Source organism: Antennarius striatus, chromosome 17 (assembly GCF_040054535.1).
Source record: "Antennarius striatus isolate MH-2024 chromosome 17, ASM4005453v1, whole genome shotgun sequence".
In the NCBI taxonomy this organism is placed as follows: Eukaryota; Metazoa; Chordata; class Actinopteri; order Lophiiformes; family Antennariidae; genus Antennarius; species Antennarius striatus.
The window spans coordinates 982,548-1,008,980 of NC_090792.1; the positions used below are offsets into that span (position 1 = coordinate 982,548).

General features: G+C 43.8%; 1 protein-coding gene and 1 long non-coding RNA gene across 3 annotated transcripts; one reads left to right on the forward strand and one right to left on the reverse strand.

The window, feature by feature from the left end:
• Positions 1 to 223: 223 nt before the first annotated feature.
• pdss2 (prenyl (decaprenyl) diphosphate synthase, subunit 2) lies at positions 224 to 26,385 on the reverse strand. Its single transcript, XM_068338984.1, has 8 exons — positions 25,923 to 26,385; positions 18,358 to 18,492; positions 13,643 to 13,841; positions 7,785 to 7,859; positions 7,032 to 7,205; positions 3,907 to 4,038; positions 3,611 to 3,646; positions 224 to 1,808 (listed from the first exon to the last, which is right to left on the reverse strand). Exons 1-8 carry the CDS (start codon positions 26,186 to 26,188, stop codon positions 1,653 to 1,655), a joined length of 1,173 nt encoding a protein of 390 aa, XP_068195085.1. The 5' UTR covers positions 26,189 to 26,385; the 3' UTR covers positions 224 to 1,652.
• Positions 8,898 to 11,416, forward strand: LOC137611425 (uncharacterized). Of its 2 annotated transcripts, none has more exons than XR_011038625.1 (3): positions 8,898 to 9,385; positions 10,270 to 10,356; positions 10,477 to 11,416. It is a non-coding gene; the product is annotated as an uncharacterized lncRNA (long non-coding RNA). The 2 variants fall into 2 exon arrangements; XR_011038624.1 differs by having other exon boundaries at positions 10,273 to 10,356.
• Positions 26,386 to 26,433: the final 48 nt, after the last annotated feature.

The following is a 26,433-nucleotide window of genomic DNA, read 5'->3' on the forward strand; positions in this document are numbered from 1 at the left end:
TACTGATCTGTGAGAAGCAGATACAAATGAGAAGCCTAATGATGATTCTCACCAATAATAATTAGAATCAGTCAAGACTGTTTCTGTTCAGAATTTCCTGTTTCTTATAAAATTTTGATTTTTAAAAAAAATCTCAGCTGCGTGTCTGGCATCAGGAGGGATCCCAGTCATAGAGAAGAAATCTCCCCCATTTCTCCTCTGATATATTTTATCTTCACCCCTTCTCTCCACAGCTCATCTCCTGTCTCCTCACTACTGACATCAGCCTCAAAACCGTCTAAACTAAAATCCGGATCAAAATCAATTCTTTTTCTAAAACCACTCTGGTAACCCTTAAATAATTCTTTCGTATTCATAAATACATTAATCTTTTATTTTAAATATTTCCATACGTGTTTTTAATGCTAACAACATTCTCTGCCTGGCTTGTACACTGGAACAAGAATATGTCTGATAGAATGACTATCAAACTAATAATGATACCAACGGAATCCCCATTCTAGGTTTTTATGGTCCTGGAATCAAGAATAAAATAAGATATAAAATAAAATGGCTCTAGATACTATAATTTACGCTGCTACCTGCTCATGTGGCCTCAAAGCTACTACTACCTTATTATTACCCCCAAATGTTCAGAGTTCAGCCCGTTGGTCCTTTATACTAAAAGCAACACGCTGAGTCGTGTAGAGATGTTCCAGTCCTCCTCCTCTCTCATCCTGCCGTGTCCTTCAGTGGTGGACCGTGAGTGTGTGTGTGTGTGTGTGTGTGTGTGTGACAGACAGCTGCCAGCGGTGGCCTGGTTTCACACCTTGGCTGTCCCCCCCTCTGCTTACAGCAGCCTGGGAAACCACAGGCCCCCCGGCTGGCGCCAGCCTGTGCAGCTCGGAGCAGGGCAGCCGGCCCGATCAATAACTCTGCATTTCCTGTCCATTTGCTCAGGTCTCTTCATTAATAATTACTGCTCGGCGCAGCTTCAATACGCTGGCTGGCTGGGCCAAAGGGAGGGGCGGCGTGACCTTTCCCCACCCCTGGGGTCGACTTGGATCCACAGACACGATCAGGCAGCGCAGACGACATTACCCCCGATTCCAGCAGTTTCCCCATCGTGGGGAGAACATCACGCCAAACATCATCAAATGTTTTGCAGCCGTGCTTATCGGAGCGGAACACGCCTGATAGCACACGACACGCCAGAGTGTTTGGAGCTGCTCGTCAGTTTGGAAAACACCCAAGACATCCAGCAGCTAGGATTTACGCGGTGATGATCAGGGTGAACCCCAGTGGTCCCAGAATGTAAAATTTTGTTAGCGTAAGTGCCGCTCAGTGCAACGTTTTCTGTTCACGCCACATTTTCCAGGCCACAATAACGATTCCTCAAAACAGCTTAAATGTTCTGTCTCTGCTGATAAGCAGGAAACCGTGTGCCAGGTTTTAAAACGCAGCTCGGCGTAATGTTTTCCTCACGGAACTGAGGAACACGATGCATCAGAGCCAACGCCAAAAAACGATATGATGCTGAAGGAACGTGTTTTAATTTCCTTTTAATGAAATAAACACCTAAACAAACTAAACTCCTAAAGACCTGTGGCGTTTAGGAGTGTGTGTGTGTGTGTGTGTGTGTGTGTGTGTGTGTGAGTGTGTGTGAGTCCAGGTCAAAAGATGGTGACGGCCGAGGCGATGTTCTCCAAGGCGGATCGAGCCTCAGAGGGAGGGAACGCCCGGAGGGCCTCCAGAGCCTTGTTGCTATGGTAACAGCATAAGTCCACAGCAGAGCTCACGCCTTTCTCCGACTTCACCGCCGCCAAAAGCTGTCAAGAGATGAAAACACAGAATAGTTTGGTCACGTCAGCCTCACATTTGTGTGTGAATACAACCAACAGCTGTGAGGTGGAAAAAGTTATTGTCCCCTAAAGGTGAACAGGAAGTACACGGTTCATTATAAAGGTGAACAGGAGGTACACGGTTCATTATAAAGGTAAACAGGAAGTACACGGTTCATTATAAAGGTAAACAGGAAGTACACGGTTCATTATAAAGGTGAACAGGAAGTACACGGTTCATTATAAAGGTAAACAGGAAGTACACGGTTCATTATAAAGGTGAACAGGAAGTACATGGTTCATTATGAAGGTAAACAGGAAGTACATGGTTCATTATAAAGGTAAACAGGAAGTACGGGGTTCTTTCTCTGGTAAAGGTGAAAAGTGTGGAGAGTTTTAATTCCTTGCTCACTAAATGGTTCCATTTAGCATTTTGTACGTTCCAAAGAACCTCGGTGCGACAGTGGAATCATTTACACAATGCTAAATCAGCCAAACCCAACAGCTGAAATGCATGCTGGGTGATTTTGGGCGTCTTTTGACTGCTGATGTGTTGGGACGTGTTTTCGCTGAGGGCGTTTTTAGCTCATGAATTCAGGGCAGAAAAGCCCCCCAGGCCTTCGCTCTCTGAAAAAGAAGTGCAGGTGTCGAACTCAGCGTCTCCCCGGCTGCCCCCCCCCCCCAGAATAAACTCCTCTGCTTCACTTCACACCACCTCATCTGTAACCACGTTTGTCCTGCATTCATTTAATAAATCCTTCAAATCCTCACGACTGCATATCATCACATTATGGGATATTAGATAAAAATGTTAGATCAGCTGAATTATTTCTTTGAATCTTTTTTACCTGAGAATAGACACGTACAGCAGGTGACTGAAGTCACATGTGGCTCCATGTGTCGACTAAAACACATCAATTATCATGATGAACACATTAATATGTGTAAATGCACAAATACGTTCACATTATTCTAAACCTTCATATTAAATTCACTGCAGGAGTTCTAAATTGGTTTATTTCTTTGTGATGGATTTAGGAGAACCCAATCGATCAATCATGTTTAGAGTACATGGTTTGTACAGGTAATGTGTACATCTGTACAGATAACTGCATTTATTTATGTATTTATTTGCTTTTTCGTTTCTTTATTGCCAAAAATAGTAGTAAATAGTGAAAATAAATCTAAAACCTTATCATTTTAACACCTTAGAGGTTTAAAAAGAAAACTCATTCTTGCTCTTCTCTATCTGGAATATTTTCTGTTTGGGATGAACCAAATAAAATGTTGTGTGTGTGTGTGTGTGTGTGTGTGTGTGTGTGTGTGTGTGTGTGTGTGTGTGTGTGTGTGTGTGTTTTATCCGGCTCGCAGCGTTCCTCCACACGTCCCCTCATCTCCTCTCGCTCTGCTGAAGGAGATTCTCTCACAACGCCACCGCCTCAGAGCCTCAGTGTCTCCTCCACAAATAGGCCCCGGTAACCAATCCGACCTGCTCTGGTTTCAGACGGGACCAGATAACCCCCCCCAACACCGTCAGACCCCCTTCCTCTGTCGCACCAGTCTCTTCTTGCACCCCTCTTCTCTCACACGTTGACTTTGGGAAGCGGATTTCTCAACTTTGAATATGAGAGAAGAGACGTCCCGTTTCCCTGTGACGTCTCTGAGATGACTTCTCAGTCTGTTAGCGTGTAAACGCACCGACATGAAACCCAACGTGACCAAATCTGACTAAATAACACGTAACGGTTAGTTTAGCTTCACAGCTCGAACACGTCCCCCACTGGGCTCACCTTTGAGTAATCCAGTCGGTCTCTCTGTCCTTTCGCCTTGCAGAGAAGAGAAAAATAATTACTAGCATTAAAAATGACATTAGAAGTTTCCGAGGATGCTTCGTCATTATGGTGAAGAACTATTTGATGGAGCGATGCTCTGAAGAGAGATCATCTGAACTCCTCAAGTCAAAATACTTCATTTAAGCTTCATTACAACACAAAATAAATGTCATCCCTCATGACACAAGGCCTAAACGTGTTTAAAATGAGGTCCAGCTTCACTTAAAACAGATGTTCTCTGTCATCATCGGTACCTGCTCCAGCTGCTGATGCCACCTCTCCTCACCGATCATCTGACGGTGGAGAAACACGGGGGCCGCCCTCAAACTGAACGACACCGTCTCCCCCATGCTGCCCCTCATGAACGGATGCAGGTCAGAGTTCAGCTACGGAGAAAAGGAGCAGGATGTCAATCAGGTGGTAAAATACGAGCCTGGACTCTGAGTGACCCCGTTAATGAGTAGGATGATGGAGGTTGTAATAAAACACAGGTAGCCTGATGCTGAGACTCGCTGTGGAGGCTCAGGTCTGCAGACAGAAGCAGGAGGGAGTCTCAGCAGGAGGACGTGCCGACAGCACTGACCCACAAGCTTCACCTGAATCAAACCTACCGTCATTAACCGCGCCTATCTTTATTGTTCCCAGTCTAAAATATTTGTCTCTGCTGTGAGAATAGCACCTCAAGTTAGTTCTGTTAGTTCTGGATGGGTTAGAGCAGAGGTGTCAAACCCATTTCACCGACGGTCACATCAGCATCACGGCTGTCCTCAAAGGGTCAGATGTAACTAATAAATGTAACTAATGTAACTAAATGTAATGTAACTAAATGTAATGTAACTAAATGTAACTACTCCTTAATGTTAAATAACTGAATTTCTGACTGATTCTAGTTCCAAACATTACAGTTAGACAGAAAAAACATGTTTGTTTGTTTCTCTGTTCTAACATAAATCCTTTTCATTTGTCAGGTTATTAAACCCACAGAACTCCATCAATCAAGGATCAAACTATCAATCAATAAAGAAAAATAACATCAGACACAAGTTAGGACGTTAACTTTGTTCAGCATGTTTTTTTCAGAGTTAAATGGGCTGAATGACTGCATTGTGGGAAATGTAGTTTTGGTCAAAGCACACTTTTGACCTACAGTATTTTCCGCACTATAAGGCGCACTGGACTATAAGGCGCACCCTCAATAATTTGTTTGTTTTATAATTTATTTCATATATAAGGGACACCGAATTATAATGCGCACACAATAAAAATAAATAAAATGTATTTGATAAACTGCAGCGGCTGTAGTTGCGCAATCCGTCCACTAGATGGAGCCGCGCTGCTCAGACAGTCATGATTGTATTCATGACTTCCTGACTACCTCTGAATGGCCCCTGTTGTTATGTCAATAATCCATTCTGAGCCTCATCAAGGAAACCTGATCACTTGATCACTTTGCCATCTTAGAAAGAAGTCAAGACTCATATTAAAAAACCTGACATTAAAAACTGGTTAAATTCATTACGAGTGCAGTCAGTGCCAACAGAGCGGATTATTTCCTGATCTGAAGTTCGAAGCAGATATTTAAGCTCCGACGTTCGTCTTCGTTTATTAATTAAATATTGTTTCGATCGATCGGTAGTCCAGTCGGAGGTGAGGTGCAGCTATTTGCTGCTTTGTGTCCTAAACAATTTTTAACTAGTTTTTAATGTCAGGCTGATAATTTACTGTCAAACGTGATGCTGTTTTACTCCTAGAACTGACTGTAACGTCGGTGTCTCACCGCCGTGAATCTCACCCGCACGTCGCTGCAGACAGAATACACAACCTGAATGCGCCCCTCCGCCCCCCCAGAGCTATCAGCTACATTTGTAAATCAATGCAGCACACCAGACACCTTTGTCTAGCAGTGACTGCTCTTTATATTTCAGAAAGGCTGTAAGTTCATCTCTGAGGGTCTTTATTCACCTTTAGTCCAGTTTCTCCGTGTGTTTCCACAGACTAATAGAATGGACCGTCACTAGATTCCAGATGAAATCACAATGGGGTTTTTAGACCAATTCAGTTTAAAGTGGGTTATTTCTGACGCCAGTTAGTAAATACTGAGATCAGTCAGTCAGTCAGACTTTATTCATAGAATTGTTAAAAGTTCCTCATGTTTCTCTACGTAATCACCGGTGCTCCTACAGTCTGCTCTACCGTCTGAGAGCAGCTCAGTCAGAGCCGGGACTTCGGTGACGCCCCTTGACTACCGTTGTTAGGGGGCGTGGGCCCGAGTGCCTTGTGAGGGGGCCCCCTGGTGGCGGAGTGCGGCATGACTGGCGGCCAGACTGCCGCCTTTTTTTCAGCGATCATGTTTTTAACCAATATTAATATGAATATTAATCCATATATAAGACGCACCGGATTATAAGGCGCACTACGGGATTATGAGAACATTTTAGGCTTTTAGGTGCGCCTTATAGTGCGGAAAATACAGTATTTATTTTTAGACACTCTGACCTTTTATGCTTTCGCGGGCCACATAAAATGATGTGGAGGGCCACATTTGGCCCCTGGGCCTCGAGTTTGACACATGCAGCTTAGATCAGAACTAGAGGGCACTCCAAGGACAAACACCTCTGTTACACAGATTCACAAATCCCACTATGGTGACGCCATGACTAATAATGCTTCTAGTGTGATGTTAAACCGGTTCATGTTGTCTCCTGTGGATCCGTCAGGGTCAACCCAAACAGAAAAGCCCTGTTCTGTTCAGCTGACCAACTCAACTCGGTTGATAAAAAAAGGATGTCTGGCCCCCACCAGAACGACCTGGAGCCCGAGCGTCCAGGAGCCGCTCACAGGGAACAGGCCGTTCTGTTTCCACGCTCAGGGTCGGGGTCATTTGTTCCCTCAGCTGGTTCTAAACAAGCCGCAGGACTTTTACAGCTCATTACACTCTTATTTGATTAGATCTTAAGTATGTTATAATCCTATTATGCCTTATTTATTTTATGATGTGTGCAATCCAAATTGCCCCTGAGGGGCAACAAAGATGATCCAATCAGTGCAGACTTGTCAAATTTAAGAATAAAAGTGTATTTATTATAATCAAGGATGAGACACGAGTGTGTGCACAACAGGGCACCACTGGCTGCGGCAGAGAGCGTTGTCAGGTGTTATAATAAGGTGTTTTACCTTGAATGATGCTCGGATCGTGAATTTTGGAGTCTGTTTCAGACCTGGCTTTGAATCTCAACAGTACCCTGACACACACTTTTACACAGTGGGATCAGCAAGTAGAAACACGGGTGGAGAGAATTCTTATGTGAAACATGACTGTTTCATTGATGGTCAGAAGCTGATTGGACTTTGGTGCGTGCGATGCTCAGACTCCACCCACCTTGTGACCGAGCGACAGGTGCTTGCCGTACTTGTACGCCAGTCTTTGGGCTTCTTGGTCGTGTTTGGCCAGCTCCATCGCAGCTTGGCAGCTCTTGGCCAGCAGTGCTCCATGGGACAGGAACATCTGCTCCTCCCACGTCACCATGTCGACGTCATCGGTGGCGCCGGCTCCCTGTCACGCAAACAAACACGCCCTGAAACCACAGCAGGCTTCAGCTCTTCCTGCTTCAATTGCAAAACTTAATACTTCAAAAAGAGCACAAAATTGCTTCCTTGGTTTGTGATTTCATGAGTCAGCATATATCAGCAATGTAGCGCCGCGTTTTCCACAAGCTCTTCTGTTATCTGGGAAAGGAGGAAGACACACTAAACCTCTACATTTGTGTTATTTTGTTTGGTAAGTTTACAGATATGAACAGATTAAATAAAGCTCTCTGTTCAAAGCCATGAGTCTGTTGTCTTCTGAAGCTGATCGGCTGAATGGATTTTCAGAATCTCAGTGTTTTCTTTAAATAAATCTTTTCCAAATCTTCAGCATTTCTAAGTTTAGCGTGTATAAAAGTTGCACCTCCTTTATTTTGTAGGTAATGTGTACTGAAGTACTTTTATTCTGAAATTGTTTGCCTTTAACTTCTTTTCCTTTAAGTCCCAGTACTCATTTTGCTCCACAGTATTCAAATCAAATCTGGTATATTTTTCCCAGTCATTCCATCCAAACTGTTCATCCTGCAGAGAGAAGGTGCAGCTCTACCTCAGCAGCGTGACAGTTCTCATAGTAGAGTCCTTGAACCACGTCACCGATGGCGCTGGAGATCAGCTCAACAACCTGCAAAATATGTAAGAACAAACAAAAGATCTGGATTACATTCCCTTTAGGCTTCACCAGGTCATGGAGGTGTGACCTGAACACACCACCTGTTTCTGTTAAAGGAACAAAGGTTAAAGGTGTGATGTGCACGAACACGTCCGTCAGCTGTTAGCGGTCCTGTTCACGTGTTAAAGCAGTAAACTGATAATCTACACCCTCATTATAATCCACTCTGGCTAACAGTGCAGATTTCACTTTAAAAAGCACATGTAAATGAGGTTAATCAGACGGGGGACTCAGTTCATCCGTCACATTTGTAATTAAAAACCACTATTTGCCCTGATTGAAGCGCAGCTCAGCTCTCATGCGAGCAGCTGGTCGGTGAAGAAACCACAGGTGAGACGGGGGTCAGACAGCAGGTGAGGTCAGCCGCTGGTGATCAGGTGATGGGGGAGCTGCTGCTGACCCCACTTAAACACACACACCTAACACACAATTAACACACACCTCACGTGTTCGTCTTTGTGTTTCGTCTCATACTTTGTGCTGAACTGCCTGTTGTACTGCCTGTTGTACTGCCTGTTTAGCGCGGGTCAGAGGACTGTAAATCACCTGTGCTGTATGTCGTGTGTATATGGTACACTGGACAATAAAAATGACTGACTGTCACATGGGGTCTGTTCTGTCTGATGGCTGCAGTGCAGCTCAAGCTTCAAGATGAAATCCGCATCCAGACAGCAGTAGAGTTCACAAGTTACCGGGGGGGTGACGTCAACTCTTTGTGTTTCTTTTTAGAGCCACAGATTTAAAAAAAAAATCAACTTTCCATTGAGTTTTGTGACAACATGAGGACACCTGGATGATACAACACTGATTTTCTTTACCAGAAGCAGTGAAGATTTGAATATTTCCAGCAAAAGTCAATGAAAACTGTAGAAGAGCTACAGATCATTGTTAACAATGGAGGTCTGTTGGTCAGGTCTGAGCTTGTAGTTGCTCGTTTCCTCTTATAGGGGGCATGCATGTCTACTTTATGTCCCACAGAACTGCTGCTGTTCTTCATCGGCCATCAGGAGAGAGGCTGCTGTTCAAAGTCTGGATGGAATGAATGAGTGAAGCTGATCTTTGTCTTTCATTCATAACCACACAGAACAATGTGGACAGGACTGGACAGTCTGGATGAATCGGGTTAAATTCGGAGCTCCTTCAGCTCCTCCCAGACATCCTGGGTTCATCAAAACAGTCTGGAGACGCCGGCCGCCCCGTCAGCCACGCAGCATCCTCTGGGTAACCCAATCCACCCGGGGAAAATATTGAGGAAACCCGAGCTGCGTCCACAAACCTGGAAGGACAACGCGCCTACAGTATTACCAGATGTGGTGTCTCTGCCTGCCCATGGAAGTGGGAGCCAAGTGGGGGGGGGGCTTTTTTTGGAAAGTATCAGATAAGCTCTCCCGCTGCCTCCCCCTTACTCCATTCCCAAATCCAGCCAGATCGTGTTTTGCCGACAAAGTCTGCGAGGAGGGAGAAACCAGAGCTCCACGGTGAGATTACTTTACAGTTTCTACAAGTAGCTGCATAGGTTTCCTCTCAAGGCCACGACACACGATCCCCTTCGTGCTCACGGCCTTCAAAAAAAAAGAGGCTGGTTTGAGGCAGAATAACTTGGGAAGCTGCAGGAAGTTCTCATCTGAGAAGGCTGTGTGTGAAGCAAACCCTCACCAGGTTTTAACGGGTGGACAGGAAGTCACTCGCAGCCTTTATGACACCGGCCCGAGGGCGACTGAGTTTAAAGCTGCAGAAATCTGTTTGTTTGCCTTCTTTTTTCCAGCCTGAGGAGCCAAATCAGGTTGGTTTTAAGTTTTACACATGAGGTTCAGTTTACGCACCATGATGTCAGTCAGTGGAAACGTTTTCTTTTGTTTTTTTACTCTGCTGGGAAACAAATAGCAAAAGAAAAAAAAGCTTTGGAAGGATGCTAATGAAAGATGCGTTCCAGTTGCATCATGGGATACAGCTGATGGGACTCGACCCTCACCGGCTTTCATTTCTCTCATGGTTTACAATCAAAAATGTAACTTTGACGCGCAAAATATTAAGTCACAAACTTTAGCAGACGTGTTTTCTTTAAGAAAATAATTTATAAAATACAGTAATAATAAATATTATGAAGTGAACATCTTCGCTGGCGTCATTCTGAATGGAAACCAGTCACAAGTTAACTTCAGCAGGTCGACGCGGAGGCTGACGCTGAATTGGAACGGCCACAGCCATGACCGCACACGTTCAGGTTAGCTTTTTGCTACGTTGTCATGGAAACTCTAAGAATAGGAGGTAGGGGTGGACTCAGCTCATAGAGAATACGTTATGCAACTGGAAGATACAAAACAAGGAACTGGACACGGAGGTTTGGTTGTTTTCTTATCAGCAGGTCAGAGGTGAAGAAAACCCTCCAGACTGCTCGTTTCTGGACGACTGGTCGTCTGGATGTGGAGGAAACCTGCAGGATGTCCTGGTGTGTGTAGCTGCCTATGAAAGAATACAGTCTGAAGTCTCACATGAAATATGCTTGTGCCTGATTGGTTTTCATGCAATTCTAATTAACTTTATTGGTTTATTTTGTTTTTCCTCACAGAACTGCCACCATAAAGGACGACCTCTTCCGTTTCCTGTCGGCTGTGGGTTTATGGAAGGGTTTAGTTCTCCTGTGTTCAGAATGTTTTATGCAACCTTTTAGCCGTATTGAGATTCCAAGTGGAAAACAAGAAAACGGCACTTCATGAAAAAGACAAACTAATGTTTCCAAAAACTTTTCCGTGGGTGTTCGTGCCATTCTTGATTTGCTTAAAGATCCTCATTAACAAGAATTTAATGTATGTTGAGATGAAATTACATCTACAGACCATAGTTTTCTTGTGACATAATATGATTAAGTTCAATTCAAACCACATGAACTCTCAAAATCCTAGAAAGCCTCAACCCAACAGTTTGGCTCAAACAAATCCCGTTCCTGTAACTCCAGCTCAACGCGACGGACTCCAATCATGTGCACTAATCCAATTCCCCTCGTGTCCAGCAACCAGTGGTGAACGGCTTCACAAACACACAGCTGAGTGTGTGTTGGTGCACACTGTGGCTTGCCCTTGTTTCCTTTTGTTTTGCTAACCTTTTCAAACACGAGTGATGCTGCAGATCGGGTATCCATCTCCTTATTACCCTTACAAACTTCCACTTCGCAGACGTTTCCTGTGGTTGCGTCGGATGACAATCACACTCCTCATAAACAGAACGGAGGACTGTTTGGGGGTCGACACACACACACACACACACACACACACACACACACACACACACACACACACACACACACACACACACACACACACAGCCTGGAGCATTGCTGAGCAGTACTTTAGTTTGACGGTCATTGTTCTCACCTTGACAACGAACAGATGCTCCACAACTCCGACCCGACGGAGGCTGACTGGCTCAGTGTGAACGCACAATGAACGTGATTAAATCATCATTAACTCGGCTCATCAGCGGATCTGCCTTCACTTCATTCTCACAGTTGTTTTTGCCGTCTTCAAGGGAAACAACAATATAAATACCATTACTGTAATTTGTAGCTTAACCACACAGTGACAATTATCTCTCATCGAACTGATGCAGCGACAAATCCTAATGAAAGTCAATTATCCCTGTAAAGGAAACACCAAACCTTTAGCATTATCTGGTGTTTACAGAGTAAACGTTGGTTACTTATTCCTCCTGATATCCTTCACACACATAACAAGCACCATGGTGACCGCTTACACCATATTTTAGGAGGGTGTCTCTTGGCTGCCATGGAGCAGACATAAATCCGAAGTGAGTGTGCTGAATATGAAACATCAGGGAAGATGATAAGACCCTGTCCTGCTGATGGCACTGGTGTGGTGGGGGTGGGGTAGAGGGGGGAGGTTATTTTGATCCACTCAGGGAACCGCATTCTGACAGAGTGCCGTGGTGACAGCATCTGTCAGCGCGGGGTTACCAGTCTATTTAGCAGATATGATCTGTGGTGCACTTACACGACCACCGCCATACACGGCCCCAATCTGAGATTGAGATTCCCGTGGTGTTCATGTCTAGTGTGTCTCCTGAGCAAAGCCATCACATGTAGGAGGCTGAGCGGAGCAAACGTCCAGACGGAATCCTACAGGCCTGCTCAACCAAAGAACACACATCTAGTTCACATGAAGGCTGCACGTCACAGGAGACACAGAACAGGTCATCAATAATCGATAACGATTGAAGGACGAACAGCTGACGCCTCCTAAGAGAGGTCTTTACCAGTATTTGGCCAGATTATCCTCATTAAAGTACCACAATGAGAAATAAAAGCCAACGCCATAATTAATTAATCGACACTACAGGAGATGCTTTTATAGTCTGGAAAAGTTTTTATGTCAATGTAGAATTATTCTGTGCTCCCTGTCAGTTACAACAATATATACGTTGTATATACTGTGTGTATACATTATATAATAATAATATGCAAATACTTGCAAAACAGGTTTATTTCTCCACATATAAGTGATTAAAGTTCTTAAAATGGCACAAGGCAGCACCCCAGGGTGTTGGAGATCTCTACAGAAGGTCAAGCAAAAAATATTGAGCAGTTTTTCTGTTATGCCCTGCAGACAAATCCCACTCACAGAATGAGCCCAAGTTCAACCCGTTACCATGGAAACAAAAAGATATGACAAAAGTTCCAAACAGAAAAAGGCACTAATTTAGCGCTTAGTTGTTGTGTGTAGTCGGCTTTATTAAAAATATTGAATAGTATTGTAGACTTGCTCTGGGAATAAAACTAACAAGCAGGATGATCCTCAATCCAACGTGAATCCATGGAAACGCTAAAAACAGAAACGCCAAAGGTGCCACCTCAGGTCCTGAATGATGTGAGTGAAAAGTTTTGTGAAAGTTGGTTATGAAATGAAAAGTGATGGTCCCAGGGACAGAATCTATTCCTATCAACCCCTAAAGTCTTCTTCTGGTCAGTCCGTGCAGGACTAAAACAAAAACCAACCCTAACAGCTACTTGTGAAAACAATGTTCCAAGTGACCACTAGTGGCGCTGTGGTGCCCTGCTGTAACTGTGGAACATGTGACATTTTTCATAATATTTAAATATATTGTATGAGTTGTTTTTTTTATTGACTGACCTCCATAAACATCCTGTATCTGGGCCAATTAATCATTGGTCTTTGTCCTCTCTATGTGGATAGTTTGATTCATCATGCCCTTTTGGACTCTGGTCTAAACTCTTCGTGTTGATCTGCAGAAACTGATGGAGGCAACTGAATAAATCTGACATGCGTCTGGTAATCCACAGGTCTTGAATTAGGCTAACTTTTATCACATCATTGTCCACTGGAACGATCCAGTTTTTGGCTGGTGATCCCCAGACTGGGGGTGAATGAGCTGGACTCTGAATGAAAGCAGATCTGTGAGAAGTGCAGCGCACTGTAAAAACATCAGATCGCTGATTCAGATACGATACAAACATGAGGATTCAGCGGATAATAAAGCTGTTCCACTAAATGAGGGACTCTGCTACACAATAACATAAGAAAACACAAAGAATCAATAAAGTTCATGATCAATGAGAATATCTAATCATCACAGGTGTGAGATATTGACTATGGAGGTAACAGGAGAAAAGATGAGGATGGGGATGAGCACCAACAAAGCTGCAAAGCCTTCTGGGAGTTGAAGTGAGGTGTGACATTTCAAACGCTGCTCAGACAACGTACCTTGGTGTTATCCAGCTGGGCCAATCCCGTACAAGCGCTGGCTAACAGGAAGTCTCCACTCAGGACGGCCATCTTATTTCCAAACTGCATGTCCTTCAGCGGGCCGTCCGACACCGTCCACTCTTTCAGGTTGACTATCCCACGATGCACCAGGAACGCCGTGTGGATCAGCTCTGTGATTTCTGCCAAATTCCTCTGGCTGGGAAATAGAAACCAAGAACAGAGTTCGAGCAACTCTTCATGATCTTAAAATCATGAAGTTTGAAATGCTGTAACGTTCACAGACCATAAATAAATCATGCAGAGCAAAGGATTTGTGGGCTGCAATTTCATACTTTCAGCAAAAAGAGAAAAACACCGATGAAGTCAACACAACTGTGAAGTTCAGATTGTGGAGTAGTGTGTGTGTGTGTGTGTGTGTGTGTGTGTGTGTGTGTGTGTGAGACTGTTCTTACAGCGTACCTCACAATTACAGCAGGTTTGTCCATGACTACAATTTGGTTAAAAATCCTTCTAAGTCGACATGAACTGGCAAACACATCAGACATTCTCCACAGCGCATCGGGGCCAGTGTTGGAAAAAAAGAAATTAAACTTATCATTAGCAAATAACAGCTATTCCTGATTATTAGAGAAAAGACATAAAGTGGTATTTGCATAGAGGCTTTCAGAGCAGCCTTAGGGAGGATATAATCAAATGTTGATTCAGCCATTGGTGGGGGATAATTAGAGCCCCTCTCCATATGGAAGGAGCCCGCCGCGCTGCGACAGGAGGGATCCATCCAGACAGGGTTGGGTGCGTTGATAGCCACTTACGACCTTCTTTCATCCGCTGTGAGAACCTGATGAGCCAGACGCCTCGCGCTCCGACCCCTTCCTATACACACACACACTCCAGCATACACTCACACACATGTCTAGCAGCCCAGTAATTGCCATGTTCACTGTCGGTGTGGAAAAGATGTGATTAAAATTCAATAATGTCATTTAATTCTCTTCTCAATCACACCCATTGTCTGGTTGGTTTCTCTGCTCGCTGACACGCAGCAAAAACACAGTCGTGTCCGGATGAGAGTTTACAAGTTCAGGGTTTTAAATGAAAGGAAATTAAAGGACTGGCAGGCTCAGAGTGATGGATACACTCCACCGGTTTCAAGAGGAGAACTCATTGTCACAACAATAGGGGGGGGGAAGGAGCCGCGGATGAATTCAGGTCATAAAAATAACATTATCTGTTTTATTCAGTCTGATTCAGAACCATCAAAACCACCTGACAACGACACCGTCAAAACAACAGTCAACTCCTGGATGGGCTTAAATACGACAATATATCAAGGTAAAGCAGATACTGCAAGTTTAAAAAGTTAAAGAGAAGCGTTCATGTGTTCATCGGTCGTAAATGTTGTATCTCATGTGATGGACGCTCTCAATCAGCACCAGACTGGAATGACTTCCTGCTCCTATCAAACCACTGCATTCAAGACAATCTGTCCACTGTTTTCATGTAATCCTACCAACAATCAACCAATCCAGAAGGAACAAACAGCACAGAATTTTAATGTAAAAGTGAATCAAAATTCACTTTGACAATGATCAAAATGAATTTTAGTTCAATGCGGTTTTTTGAAAAAAAAAAAAAAAATCATGAGCATCTAGTTTTGCTAAATCAATCAAATTAAAAGGTATTTAACATATTTTTTTAAAAATATTTTCACTGCTGGCTGTAAATCAGGGGGGTCAAAGTCTTTTTCACTGAGGGCCACATCAGCATCACGGCTGTCCTCAAAGGGCCAGATGTGACTAATAAATGTAACTAAATGTAACTCAGTGTAATGTAAAATAAATATCCCTACTCCTTAATTTATTACTTATTCAAGTTACAAACATTACAGTTACACAGAAAAAATATGTTTGTTTCTTCAATAAAAAATCTTTGACGGTAGACAATGTTATCCCCTTCAGCTGAATGTTGTACACATTATCACAACACACAACACCGACACATTGTGTAAAGTATTTTGTCATGGAATTATATTTCATTCGTTGCACACGGAACAACAACACAATCAGTCAGACGGTGCACACGCATCCCAAAGCCACCAATCCAGCCCTCCTGATCGGTGGCAGTGGTGCTGGGGAGGAAAAGGGGGGACCAGGGGGACAGTGTATAAATAGCTTTGGTGCCCAGTTGCATAGCAACCGATGCCATCGTGCTGAGGTGTAACGCCCCCCCACCACGCCCCTTGTCCTAACTGTTCTGTTCCATTTTCCTCCCTCTGCAGTCAGCCTCAGCATCAAACAGCCTCGTGCCTCTGAGGCGTCCTGTGTGTGATGTGTGTGTGTGTGTGTGTGTGTGTGGGGGGGGGGGTTCAGCGGGACGGCGCGCATTTGTCACACACATTCTATAAATTATATAAATATCTATAAATCCATTTCTCTATCCATCCATCTATCGCTAGATATCTCACTATTTGTTTATCTACATTAATGTCCTTACATACGTCAATCTCTAAATCGGTCAATATCTATTAATCCATCTATCACCCATCCATCTATCTATTCATCCGTCCATCTACTCATCCATCCATCCATCTGGAGCTGAGGTGAATCATCAGTGTCAGACAGCAGAGTAGGAAATGCTTTACAAATGCTGCCTGTCAGGAGGGAGGAGACCGTCCCCCAGAGGTTTCAATCAGCCCCCCCCCCTCCCACCCCCCCGACTCCCTCAATCATTCCATCTCCTCCATCAAGGAGGTGCTAATGAGCACGGGTGAGGTGGGGGGGAATGCAGGGGGGGAGAACAAGATAGTGCAAACGAGGTGATCATGCTGTGTGTGTGTGTGTGCGTGTGTGTGTGTGTGTGTGTGTGTGTGTGTGTTTAGACAATCCATTACGCAGGAATGCAGGAATTGTTGGGTTGTGGGCCCCCAGTGTCCCAGCGATAGCAGCAGCAGGTTGTGACATCAGGTGTGTGTGTGTGTGTGTGTGTGTGTGTGTGTGTGTGTGTGTGTGTGTGTGTGTGTGTGTGTGTGTGTGTGTGTGTGTGTGTGTGTGTGTGTGTGTGTGTGTGTGTGTGTGTGTGTGTGTGTGTGTGTGTGTGATGGATTGTGAGGTTCTCTAGGAGCGACCAGGTTGGATCAGAACTGAGTTCCTCAGAGGAACAAGGTGAGATGTTCTGGAGACTCTGATGGTTTGGACCCGTCCAGAGGAGAGATGGTGAGGGTGTTGGTGAATGGATGATGAGGATGGAGCTACCAGGAAAGAGGACCAGAGGAAGACCAGAGAGAAGGTGGATGGATGTAGTGAGGAGGACGTGAGGACAGCTGGTGTTAGAGGGGATGAAGAAGATAGTCTGACATGGAGAAGGACGACACGCTGTGGAGACCTCTAACGGGACACGACCAAAGGAGAAGATCTAGATGTTCCAAATGCTACAAGCTCTAGACTGCTGCATTTCGCAGAAATGTCATAGAAGATGCTGTAAATTCTTTATTTTATGCTACAATAACACTTCATGCTCTACTCCAACCTCTTAATTAAAGCTGGGTGCCAAAATAGTTTTTGATAATTAAAAATTAGTGAAGTAATTATGTATAACATTAAATTGAAATGATTTGCTGCCAACATCGATTGGCATTTCTTTGAATGAGTGGACTAAAGATGAACTAAAGATGTTATGGGTCACCAGGATTCCTCTGCACATCACTAATGTCTACTCAATGTATAAGAGAAGTATAATATATATATATTTAAAGTAATTCACATCTCAATCAGACCGGCAGACTAAGATGCGAGCATTCTAGGTAAAACCTGGAAAATGTACATAAACCCTATTCAGAACGCCCCATTAGAGAAAATACTGTCAGGGTGGTGTTACTGTAAGAAGTGGCAGCGAACATGCATCAAATGAAACCTGATGACTACAGTATATCCAAATAAAATAAAAAAATATGGCATCTTGTAACTGTGGCTTTATTCACACATGGAGTCACGTTTGCAGGATGATGTGGTGCTACATTTACAGGAAACGATACAGACGATAACCACAGAGGACAAGATAGAATTGCCTGAGGAAAAGATTTTATTTCACTATTTATCCTTCGGTAGCCATGTAAAAGAGACAAAAGTGGCATCACCTTTCTTGGTCTGCTTGCCATGCACATTTATGGCTCTACAGTGCAATGTTACACATGTTTACTGCCCACGGTTTCCTCCCAAGCAGGAAATACTGAGAATGAAAATGGAAGGCAGAAAGACTGTCAAACTAATAGCTGTGGATTTTAATTAGCAGCTTGGTTTTAATGTATCGCGTCAAAGACTTTACTTGAGGGGAACTAGCTGTGGGATGACACGGCCATAACTCTTCAGACAATGCCATGTGACTGAAAATCCTAAAGGGCAGAATGTGTTTTATAGAATATTTTGTCAATTAGCTCCCTCATTTCCTCAGAAGCAATTACAACTGATGACATTTTTCACAACTCGTCAGTCTTTAAGGAATCTCCTGCATTCATTGATGCATCGTTTTGATGATGCTTGCATCATCTAGAGTGGTTAGGTCACACAATAAGGACTACTCAGGATGTGTAACAGATGTCAGGGTGTGACAAACATCCATACAGCAAAGCTACAGTGCACACACACACAAAACCTACCCAAACCACTGTGAGATAACTTCAACCCCCCAGCCAGAGTCAGCAGCCACAGGCCGTTTACCTCGGGTAGATGCCGCTGACCATGTCTTGAGCCGTCAGGTGGGACGCCGCCGGGCTCGGCCCCGCAGCTTTGGACATGAGCAGAACGACCAGCCCCCTCATCTGGAGGCTGCTCTTGCTGTCGTAGACAAAACCTCTGCAAGAGAACACCAGAAAAACTTCAGTCCGTGTAGTCGTAAAGACGGTCTTGATAGTCACCGTTTACAAAACTCATGGTTTGTTATAAATATTATGAATCTGAATTACTGAAATAATAAACCACACAACTTTAAAAAGACACTACTGGTCACGCTTTCACAAAAACAGAGATACCCCTTTTGACATCCAGCAACACCCTGGACATTGTAAAAAGACTACCCTTCTTGACCCGTTAGGGGTCTCCAAAATGGGTTTCCATCTTTTAGATAAACACTCATATTTATTTGGCAAAGTTTTTTATGCTGGATGCTCTTCATGCTGCAACCTTCTGTTGTTATCCAGACTTGGGTCTGGCCTACAGTTGACCCTGTAGGGCTGCAGATCCTATATAACCTATTCACCCTGAATTGGTTACCACCACCTCATCTCACCAACATCGATGCTAAACACTCCGTTATGTTCACTGACTTGTTGCTTAGCTTGAAGGTAAACATGAAAGCTAAATGATAGACAGTCTAGAGGTGAGGGACAATCCAGCGTGGTCCCATCATTAGAACTAGTCAGATGACCCTTGGTAAGTGTAAAAATATTGATTATATCATGATGGGTAGCACTTTTGCCACTCAGCAAGTTGGTTCTGGGTTCGAGTCCCACTCTGTGTGGAGTTTGCTTGTTCTCCCTGTGTCTGTGGGTTCTCTCCGGGTTCTCCAGCTTCCTCCCACCTTCAGAAACATGCGCTTCAGGTTGATGGGCCGTTCCAAATTGACCGCAGGTGTGAGTGTTTGCGTGGTGTAGGAATTCAGCTTCCATTACCATTTTTGCACAATAAGGAACATTTAAAATTAAAGCACAGATCCATTTCAACCATTTTGTAGTTACTGTACTTAAACAGCGTTCATCCTCCACATTGGGTTGATGCTATTTGATCTTTTCTAAGTCGACTCTGATTTGTGTCAAAACGTTTCCATCCTGTTGAATCAAAACATCAACTGACACACAATGACACCAGACAAACTGTTATCATTAATTTAATACATTTAAAGACGTTTTTACGGCGCATTATAAATGAAAAAAATACAATTGATTGATTTTTCTCTGCAGGACTTTATGTTTCTTTTGGTTTTTGGGGGAGGTGGCGGTAACAACCTGACACTGAGCAATGCACACACACACCCACGAGCCCCCAGCGGCGGCTGCCTGTGTGGTGGGTAGATTAAATATCTTTTTACCCTCTCTGGGGAGCGGTTAGACGCAGCACCTCTAATCCCGTCCCTATGGGAGCCCCTCGCGCCATGAATCAAGCTCTCGTTAGGGGCTCCGAGGCAGACAGGCCGCCACGCCCCCCTCCGCTCGATGCCCAGACGCAGGCCTCTCCACCCCCACCCTCTCTGACCCACCCCTGCACCACAGGGGGAGGTGGAGGAGCACGAGTCAGAGTGGATGTGAGAGATAAAGCGTGAAGAGAGGGAGGGCACAGAGAAAAGATGATGGAGGAAATATATTCAGCGTTCAAATCCTGAAAAGAAAAAGAAAAAACGCGCCTCACACTGCTTCCCTGAATAAAACGTAAAATATAGCTGACTTCTCTCATCACGGCTCATGAGATTTATTTATGGTCACTCTAAATTTTGACTGGTAATCGGGTTTAGCCTGGCGCAGGGAGAAACGAGGAGGCATCCGTCACCGGCTGGAGAGCTGGAATTATGAAGCTGGGGAGTCCGGGGTAAGCCAGTGGCCTGAGGGTGGCAGATGATTAATATTTATGTCACTATCCACACCAGGATACATCAATCAATCACGAAGGGGTTGGGCACACATGATGTGGAGAAAGAGACGGCGAGGGCTACACAGAAGGAGAAACGGCCGGCTGTCGTGTTAAAGGGTGGTGGACGGGTCAACACATCTTTTGATCCGCACTCGCTATGCACAAATTTGGGGATTTGATCCGTCCAGTGCAGCGGCTGGTGTTAATGGATGCAAATGTATGATCACAAATGTGTAGTGGCACATTGATCCTCTGTCTGCTCTGCCCAAGGAATGAATGGATGCACCCGATGTAGCTGTGCTTTCCTGTCAAGCCAAGCATTCATCTTTACTGCACACAGAAGATGATTTATAATAATATAAATAATAATCATGATGTGTTTAGACGATCACCAACTATTCCAGTTTCTCTCTTGCTGTGATTAAACTTTGCAAAGATCAAGTAATGGTTTCTCAACAAGAGTGAAGGTTTGCAACACAAAGTTTCATCAATAATGATAACAATAATAGTAATAATAGTTTTTCTCCATGTTCTTCTTACTGGTGTGAAAATGGGCAGCTTCGGTAGAAAAGGCCTGACATCCTGTGCTTGAATGCACCAATCAATAGTGAGTTACTTTGGGGTAACATCTGCTGACACATGTGGGGGTGTCTATTGGAGGCTGCTGTCACTCAAACCTGATGAAGCAAACACCCACAGAGTTGTGAAGCAGCCGACCAGCTGACGTTAAAACGGGAAACCAGCACTGGTGTGTTTGTATGCAGTGATGCTCACTAAAACCGGTTGTGTGTGTGTTCGGTTGGGTGAACGCATCCTCTGTCTTATAAGCATTTTTCATGAAGGTATTGCTTACATCCATGTGTTTCTGGCCAGACATCCTCCTCTGATGCTGGTGCAACCAGCAACCAGTGAAACCACTGGTGTAAACGTGTGTGGCACCACAGGTCTGGTACGAGACACATGTAAATTATTTGTGGTAAATCAATGATTTAAATAAAAATGTGCAAATGTTTCTTGACAAACCTCAAAAGGCGGTTTCGGTCAATCTCACACACATTGTCCTATGGATGATTGTTTAAAACAATAAGGCTTCTTTTTCATTGTGCAGCGTGATCAGAATGTTTGGTGCTAACGTGAATCTGAGACATTTTAATGAGCTGAGACTGTTTTAAGAAATAACAAAGCCGAATATCTCTAGGCATTTTCTCACTTCCAAATTTACGCAGGATAATCCTCATCAATTATTAATCAAGGTTTTAAAGATCAAACTTTTGATAACAAGACAAAAAAACATTTGAATCCTAGTCTAAGTCAAACTCTCAAGGACTTTCCTTAAAGCCAGTAAGGTTTCCTCTCCTGGGCCACAGTCTTCTTGTTGTAATTCCAGACTTTGGGGTAAAAGTTAGCTGAGCTGCAGTTTTTTGAGAATGAAAGGAAAAACTGAAACCCAACTCCACGAGGGTCTGTCTGCTATTGTGGATATTTTTATCTTCTGCACGTCTAAGGCTGAGACACAGTGGGAAATACGAACCAGCCAACCCAAGCTGACAGTGAGGAGTCAGACTGTCAAGAGGTCTGCTCCTCCACCCCCGCCCCCCGCTATAACACCCAAATGGATTGTCATATCAGATTTAGGTGTATAGGTTATTACACCCTTGGGCTCCTGTTTCCAACACACTTGTCTGCATGGCAGATTGAGTTTGAGGACTCTTTATCTTTTGGTTCTTGAACTTCCTAATTTCTTTGGAAGAACATTAGACACCTAAGGGCACTCCTCTGAAAGTGAAAATATTTGAAAGGTGTGACCTCTTCCTGCTCTTCCAACAGTACTACACGCTTACAGACTCGCAGTTGCATCAAAATTGGTGCAAATACAAATATATACAAATATATATGCCTGTTAGGGTTACTCTTCAGTCTGGGAACATCTCATCAGGCCAAGACTTCTAACCAACAACAAGATGACAGTAAACTGTCTGCAGTTGTTGCATATGTGTAAGTTTCCTTATTCAGATATTCATGTCAGAGAACACAAACAGGATTCATGACCCACATGATGTTAGTGAGGTAGAACAACAACACACACGAGCACTGAACTGAGAAAGTAAAGCGTAATTCAATGAAGATCAGATTCGGTGTGTAAATGCTCCTGACTGACCCAACAGCACTGGGTGAGCAGACTCTAGTTTGGATCAGAGTTCGGTCTCATTTACAACCACATAACAATCATAGCAGTATGTTGTACAGATATTTCATCCCATTTTAAGAGGTGTATTTTTAGAGTTTTAGAGCTCTGGAGCCAATCCAGAGTGGGTCCCTGTTTTGTCTCATGGAAGGCGCTCGCTGTTGATGTGATCAATGGTTCTAAAACATATCTTTGACTAACAAGGAGTAATAGCACAACAAACTATGTAGGGGAATAAGAATGAGAGTGCTGGCTAGTGAACCTTCTACATTTCAGATACAACCCAGTCTCCAAAATAGAAAGGTCAAAACGTTAAAACCCAGACCCACGTGGAAACAGCAGAAAGACAACACTTCAGACTAGACATCCTGTTCAGGCCCTCGTACATCACTGCATTAAAACCAGTCAGGATTCTGTAGTGACATCATGGAAGCATTGAAATAGCGTCAGGAAGTATTCCTGAGCTCATTCATAATCATAGTAATAGTCAACTTTATTGTCAAATGTACCATATATGCACGACATACAGCGAAGATGAAATTACAGTCCTCTTGGAGGTAATACTTGGAGGTTCTGGAGCGGGACAAGACAATGAATACACTGTGCACCTTTTATGACAGCATAACTCTGTAGTAAAAGTCTGGTTGCTAAACTGGACTGACTGCAGTCCTAACTCTAAACCCACTGAAATATCTGGCTCACTATGAAATGTAATGTATGACAAAGGCAACATTTAAATATGTTTTTGCCATTATCATTTACATTTAGGGTTCAATGATTCGTAAACAAGCTGTTTTTATTTGAATTTTATACGTTTACTGTTTTGAAAATGGAGTTGTACTTGAAAGAGATCAGTTTTGCAAATATTTTGTGAGGCAGATATTTTCCTTCCTCCAGGGTCCCTTTAATAGCTTTCTGTGACTGCAACTAATTTGTCCATTAATCACATATTTGTGATGAATTCCAGAGTAATCCATTGAGTTTCTATCAGGACAGTCTAAGAACTGAAAAAACAACAACCACAAAACGAACCAGTAAGCAGCTGGCCGAATACAGCTGGTCCATTCAGCAGGGATCAAACTGCTTCCAGTCTTTGAATGTTTTCAATCCATCGACAGAACAGAAAAGCTTCTATCCTAACTGCCAAATCACTTCTGCTTCACCACTCTACCGGCAGCATGCAAATCAACGCTAAGTGAACAATGGTTTATGATTAGTATCACAACGACAGAATGTAATACTGATTCAACCCTGAGGATTGTTCTGGTGATTTCCAACAATATAACAGAACCGAGAGACAAAGACTGGACCACTGTAAGAGAAAAGTTCTTCCAAGCCCTTAAACCCATACTTTAATACAGTATATAGACGATAAATGTAATATACACACTTGACTATTTTTGCAAATACATGCTTATTCTGAATTTGTTGCCCATAGTACATCTTAAACAAGTTGGAACTGAAGCAGGTAGGAACTATGCAAAAAAACCTGGTTGGATCCTTGCACAGGTAAAGAGGCTCATTACTGACAGACCAGACCTAAAACTATCACAGAGCAACAAAAGAGCAAAGTGCAGGTCTGGATGTTCCTCACAAATAATTAATGATAGCAACATGATCGAGTATAAAATGGGTTTCCACAACAGTCATTTACTCGTGAAGACAGAAAAAAATTCACCACTTCACGTAGAAATAAATAGTATCATGTTCTAAACACAAAATAGCAAAGAATTTAATGATTTTAAAATCTAAAACCCATAATATCATTAAATGATTCAGGTAATCTAGAGAAATCTCTGCACATAAGGTGTAAGGAAACCTGTTGCATTAGAAAAACCTTCTATGACATGATCTCAGAAACTCTTTGTAACCAGTTTATTGATCAATAAGAATGAACACTTTTTATCATTCTGGTTTATAAATTCAGAACTAAGCGAAGCACCTCCAGCAAAACAAGGTAAACCTCTACCAATCCTTCCAGGTGTAACTGCTGGAGATTTACCCTCCACTCTCTGAGCACTCTGGGTTTTATTGTGTAAGAGGAACCACAAAATGTACCTGAGGAGCCACAGACAACAGGGTGTGTGCTGTATACACAGTAAAGACCAGGGATTCATTCACGACTGAGGCAATCACAAACAGAATACAATAAATGACACCAATGACTGATGGTGGCTGCTGCTGAGAAAATATTGATCGCAAGTGATGTGTGATAGGAGAGTTTCAGCTAAAATGAAAGGAAAGGTGTACAAAACTGTGGTGAGACCAGCGATGTTGTTTGGTCTAGAGACAGTGTCACTGAAGAAAAGACAGGAGACAGAGCTGGAGGTAGCAGAGATGAAGATGCTGAGGTTCTCTCTGGGAGTGACCAGGATGGATAGGATCAGGAATGAGTCCATCAGAGGGACAGCACATGTTAGAGGTTCTGGAGATAAAGTCAGAGAGGCCAGACTGAGATGGTTTGGACATGTCCAGAGGAGAGATAGTGAATATATTGGTAGAAGGATGCTGAGTTCTGAACTGCCAGGCAGGAGGCCTAGAGGAAGACCAAAGAGGAGGTTTATGGATGTAGTGAAAGAGGACATGAAGGTAGTTGGTGTGAGAGGAGAGGATGAGAAGACAGGGTTAGATGGAGGACACTGATTGGCTGTGGAGACCCCTGAAGGGAAAAGCCTAAAGAAGAAGAAGAAGAAGCAATAGTTTCTTACGTACATACTTGTGGAATTATATAACTAGTGGGAACCCGTGGAAATTCCATGATAAAACAATAACATCAGACTTGGTTTGTTTTCTTCTCCGTCACAAGAAAACAAACCTCTGTGTGTGACGAAGCCATAACAGCTCCGTGTGTGTGGGACGGACGAACGTAAAGACGAAGGCCGCAGTGGCATTACAGTCCGGCCATCCGGTTAGACGCCGGCTTTGTGAGTTGGGTCCTGGTGAATGAAGCATCGGGGTTCCCCACATGACAACGTGAGCTCCGTCACAATCAAAGAATGTAAACCGCTACGTTTGACGAAGCCAAAACGGCTCCGTAAGTGAGAGACATGGACAAATGTGAAGACCGGAGCTCACTCGGCTAGCGGCCCCAACTTCCGGCTAGACGTCCCCCAAAACTGTACACAAGAAAACTTTTGTTTTCTTGTGTACAGTTTGTTTGCATTATATGTCAATGGACACTAAACAGAAAATAGAGTATTTTTTGTGGTGACAGCTGTTTATTTAATTCTCAGGAGCTCTTCACGTGATTCCTTCTGGCAGATGATTGGTTGGGCGCTTGATTGACAGGTAGTGGGTGGAGTTAAAAAGCTTGACAGCCTTAGACTTTTTCCAGTGAGCTCATTCAGACATACAGGTGGAGATGAAGGTACTACACGAGGTCTTCCTGAAGACCAGATGTGTGTCGGTAAACACACACAGCAGCGGTGTCATTACTGCTGACTCAGCGGTGTTGTTACTGCTGACTCAGCGGTCTTACCTCGCCGTGTTGAGTAACGGATGTCGGGTCCCGACCAGCTTCCGGACGTGCATGGCGACGTTACTGAGCTCGTCGCTGAGCAGGCAGCGGAGGCTCATGAAGGAGGTGGGGTACCCGACCAGCTTCTCCGCGTCGGACACCACCTTGGTCCAGGTCGAGGCTCCCGGGCTGGAGAACAGGCTCAGCGGCCTCCGTCCGGGGCTCCGGGGGGGTCTCCAGACGAGCCGCGACCAGGTAGCAGGAAACACTCTACAGCAGGCGGTCATGTCTATTCTGATGTTACAGGACCGCAGGAGGGACGACCATCTTTAAAATAATCCCGACATCAAACCAGAACGTTTGAAAAGTCCTTAAAAAACTTCACATTTGGTTTTACTCATAAAAACGTTCAAATCTCTAGTCGAATACATCGTAAATACTGTCATTGGGACGTATGGTTTACATTTCACGACCTGCCACAGTGGGCCGCCATCTTTGATTACGTCATCACGTCTTCACGCGTCAGGATTGC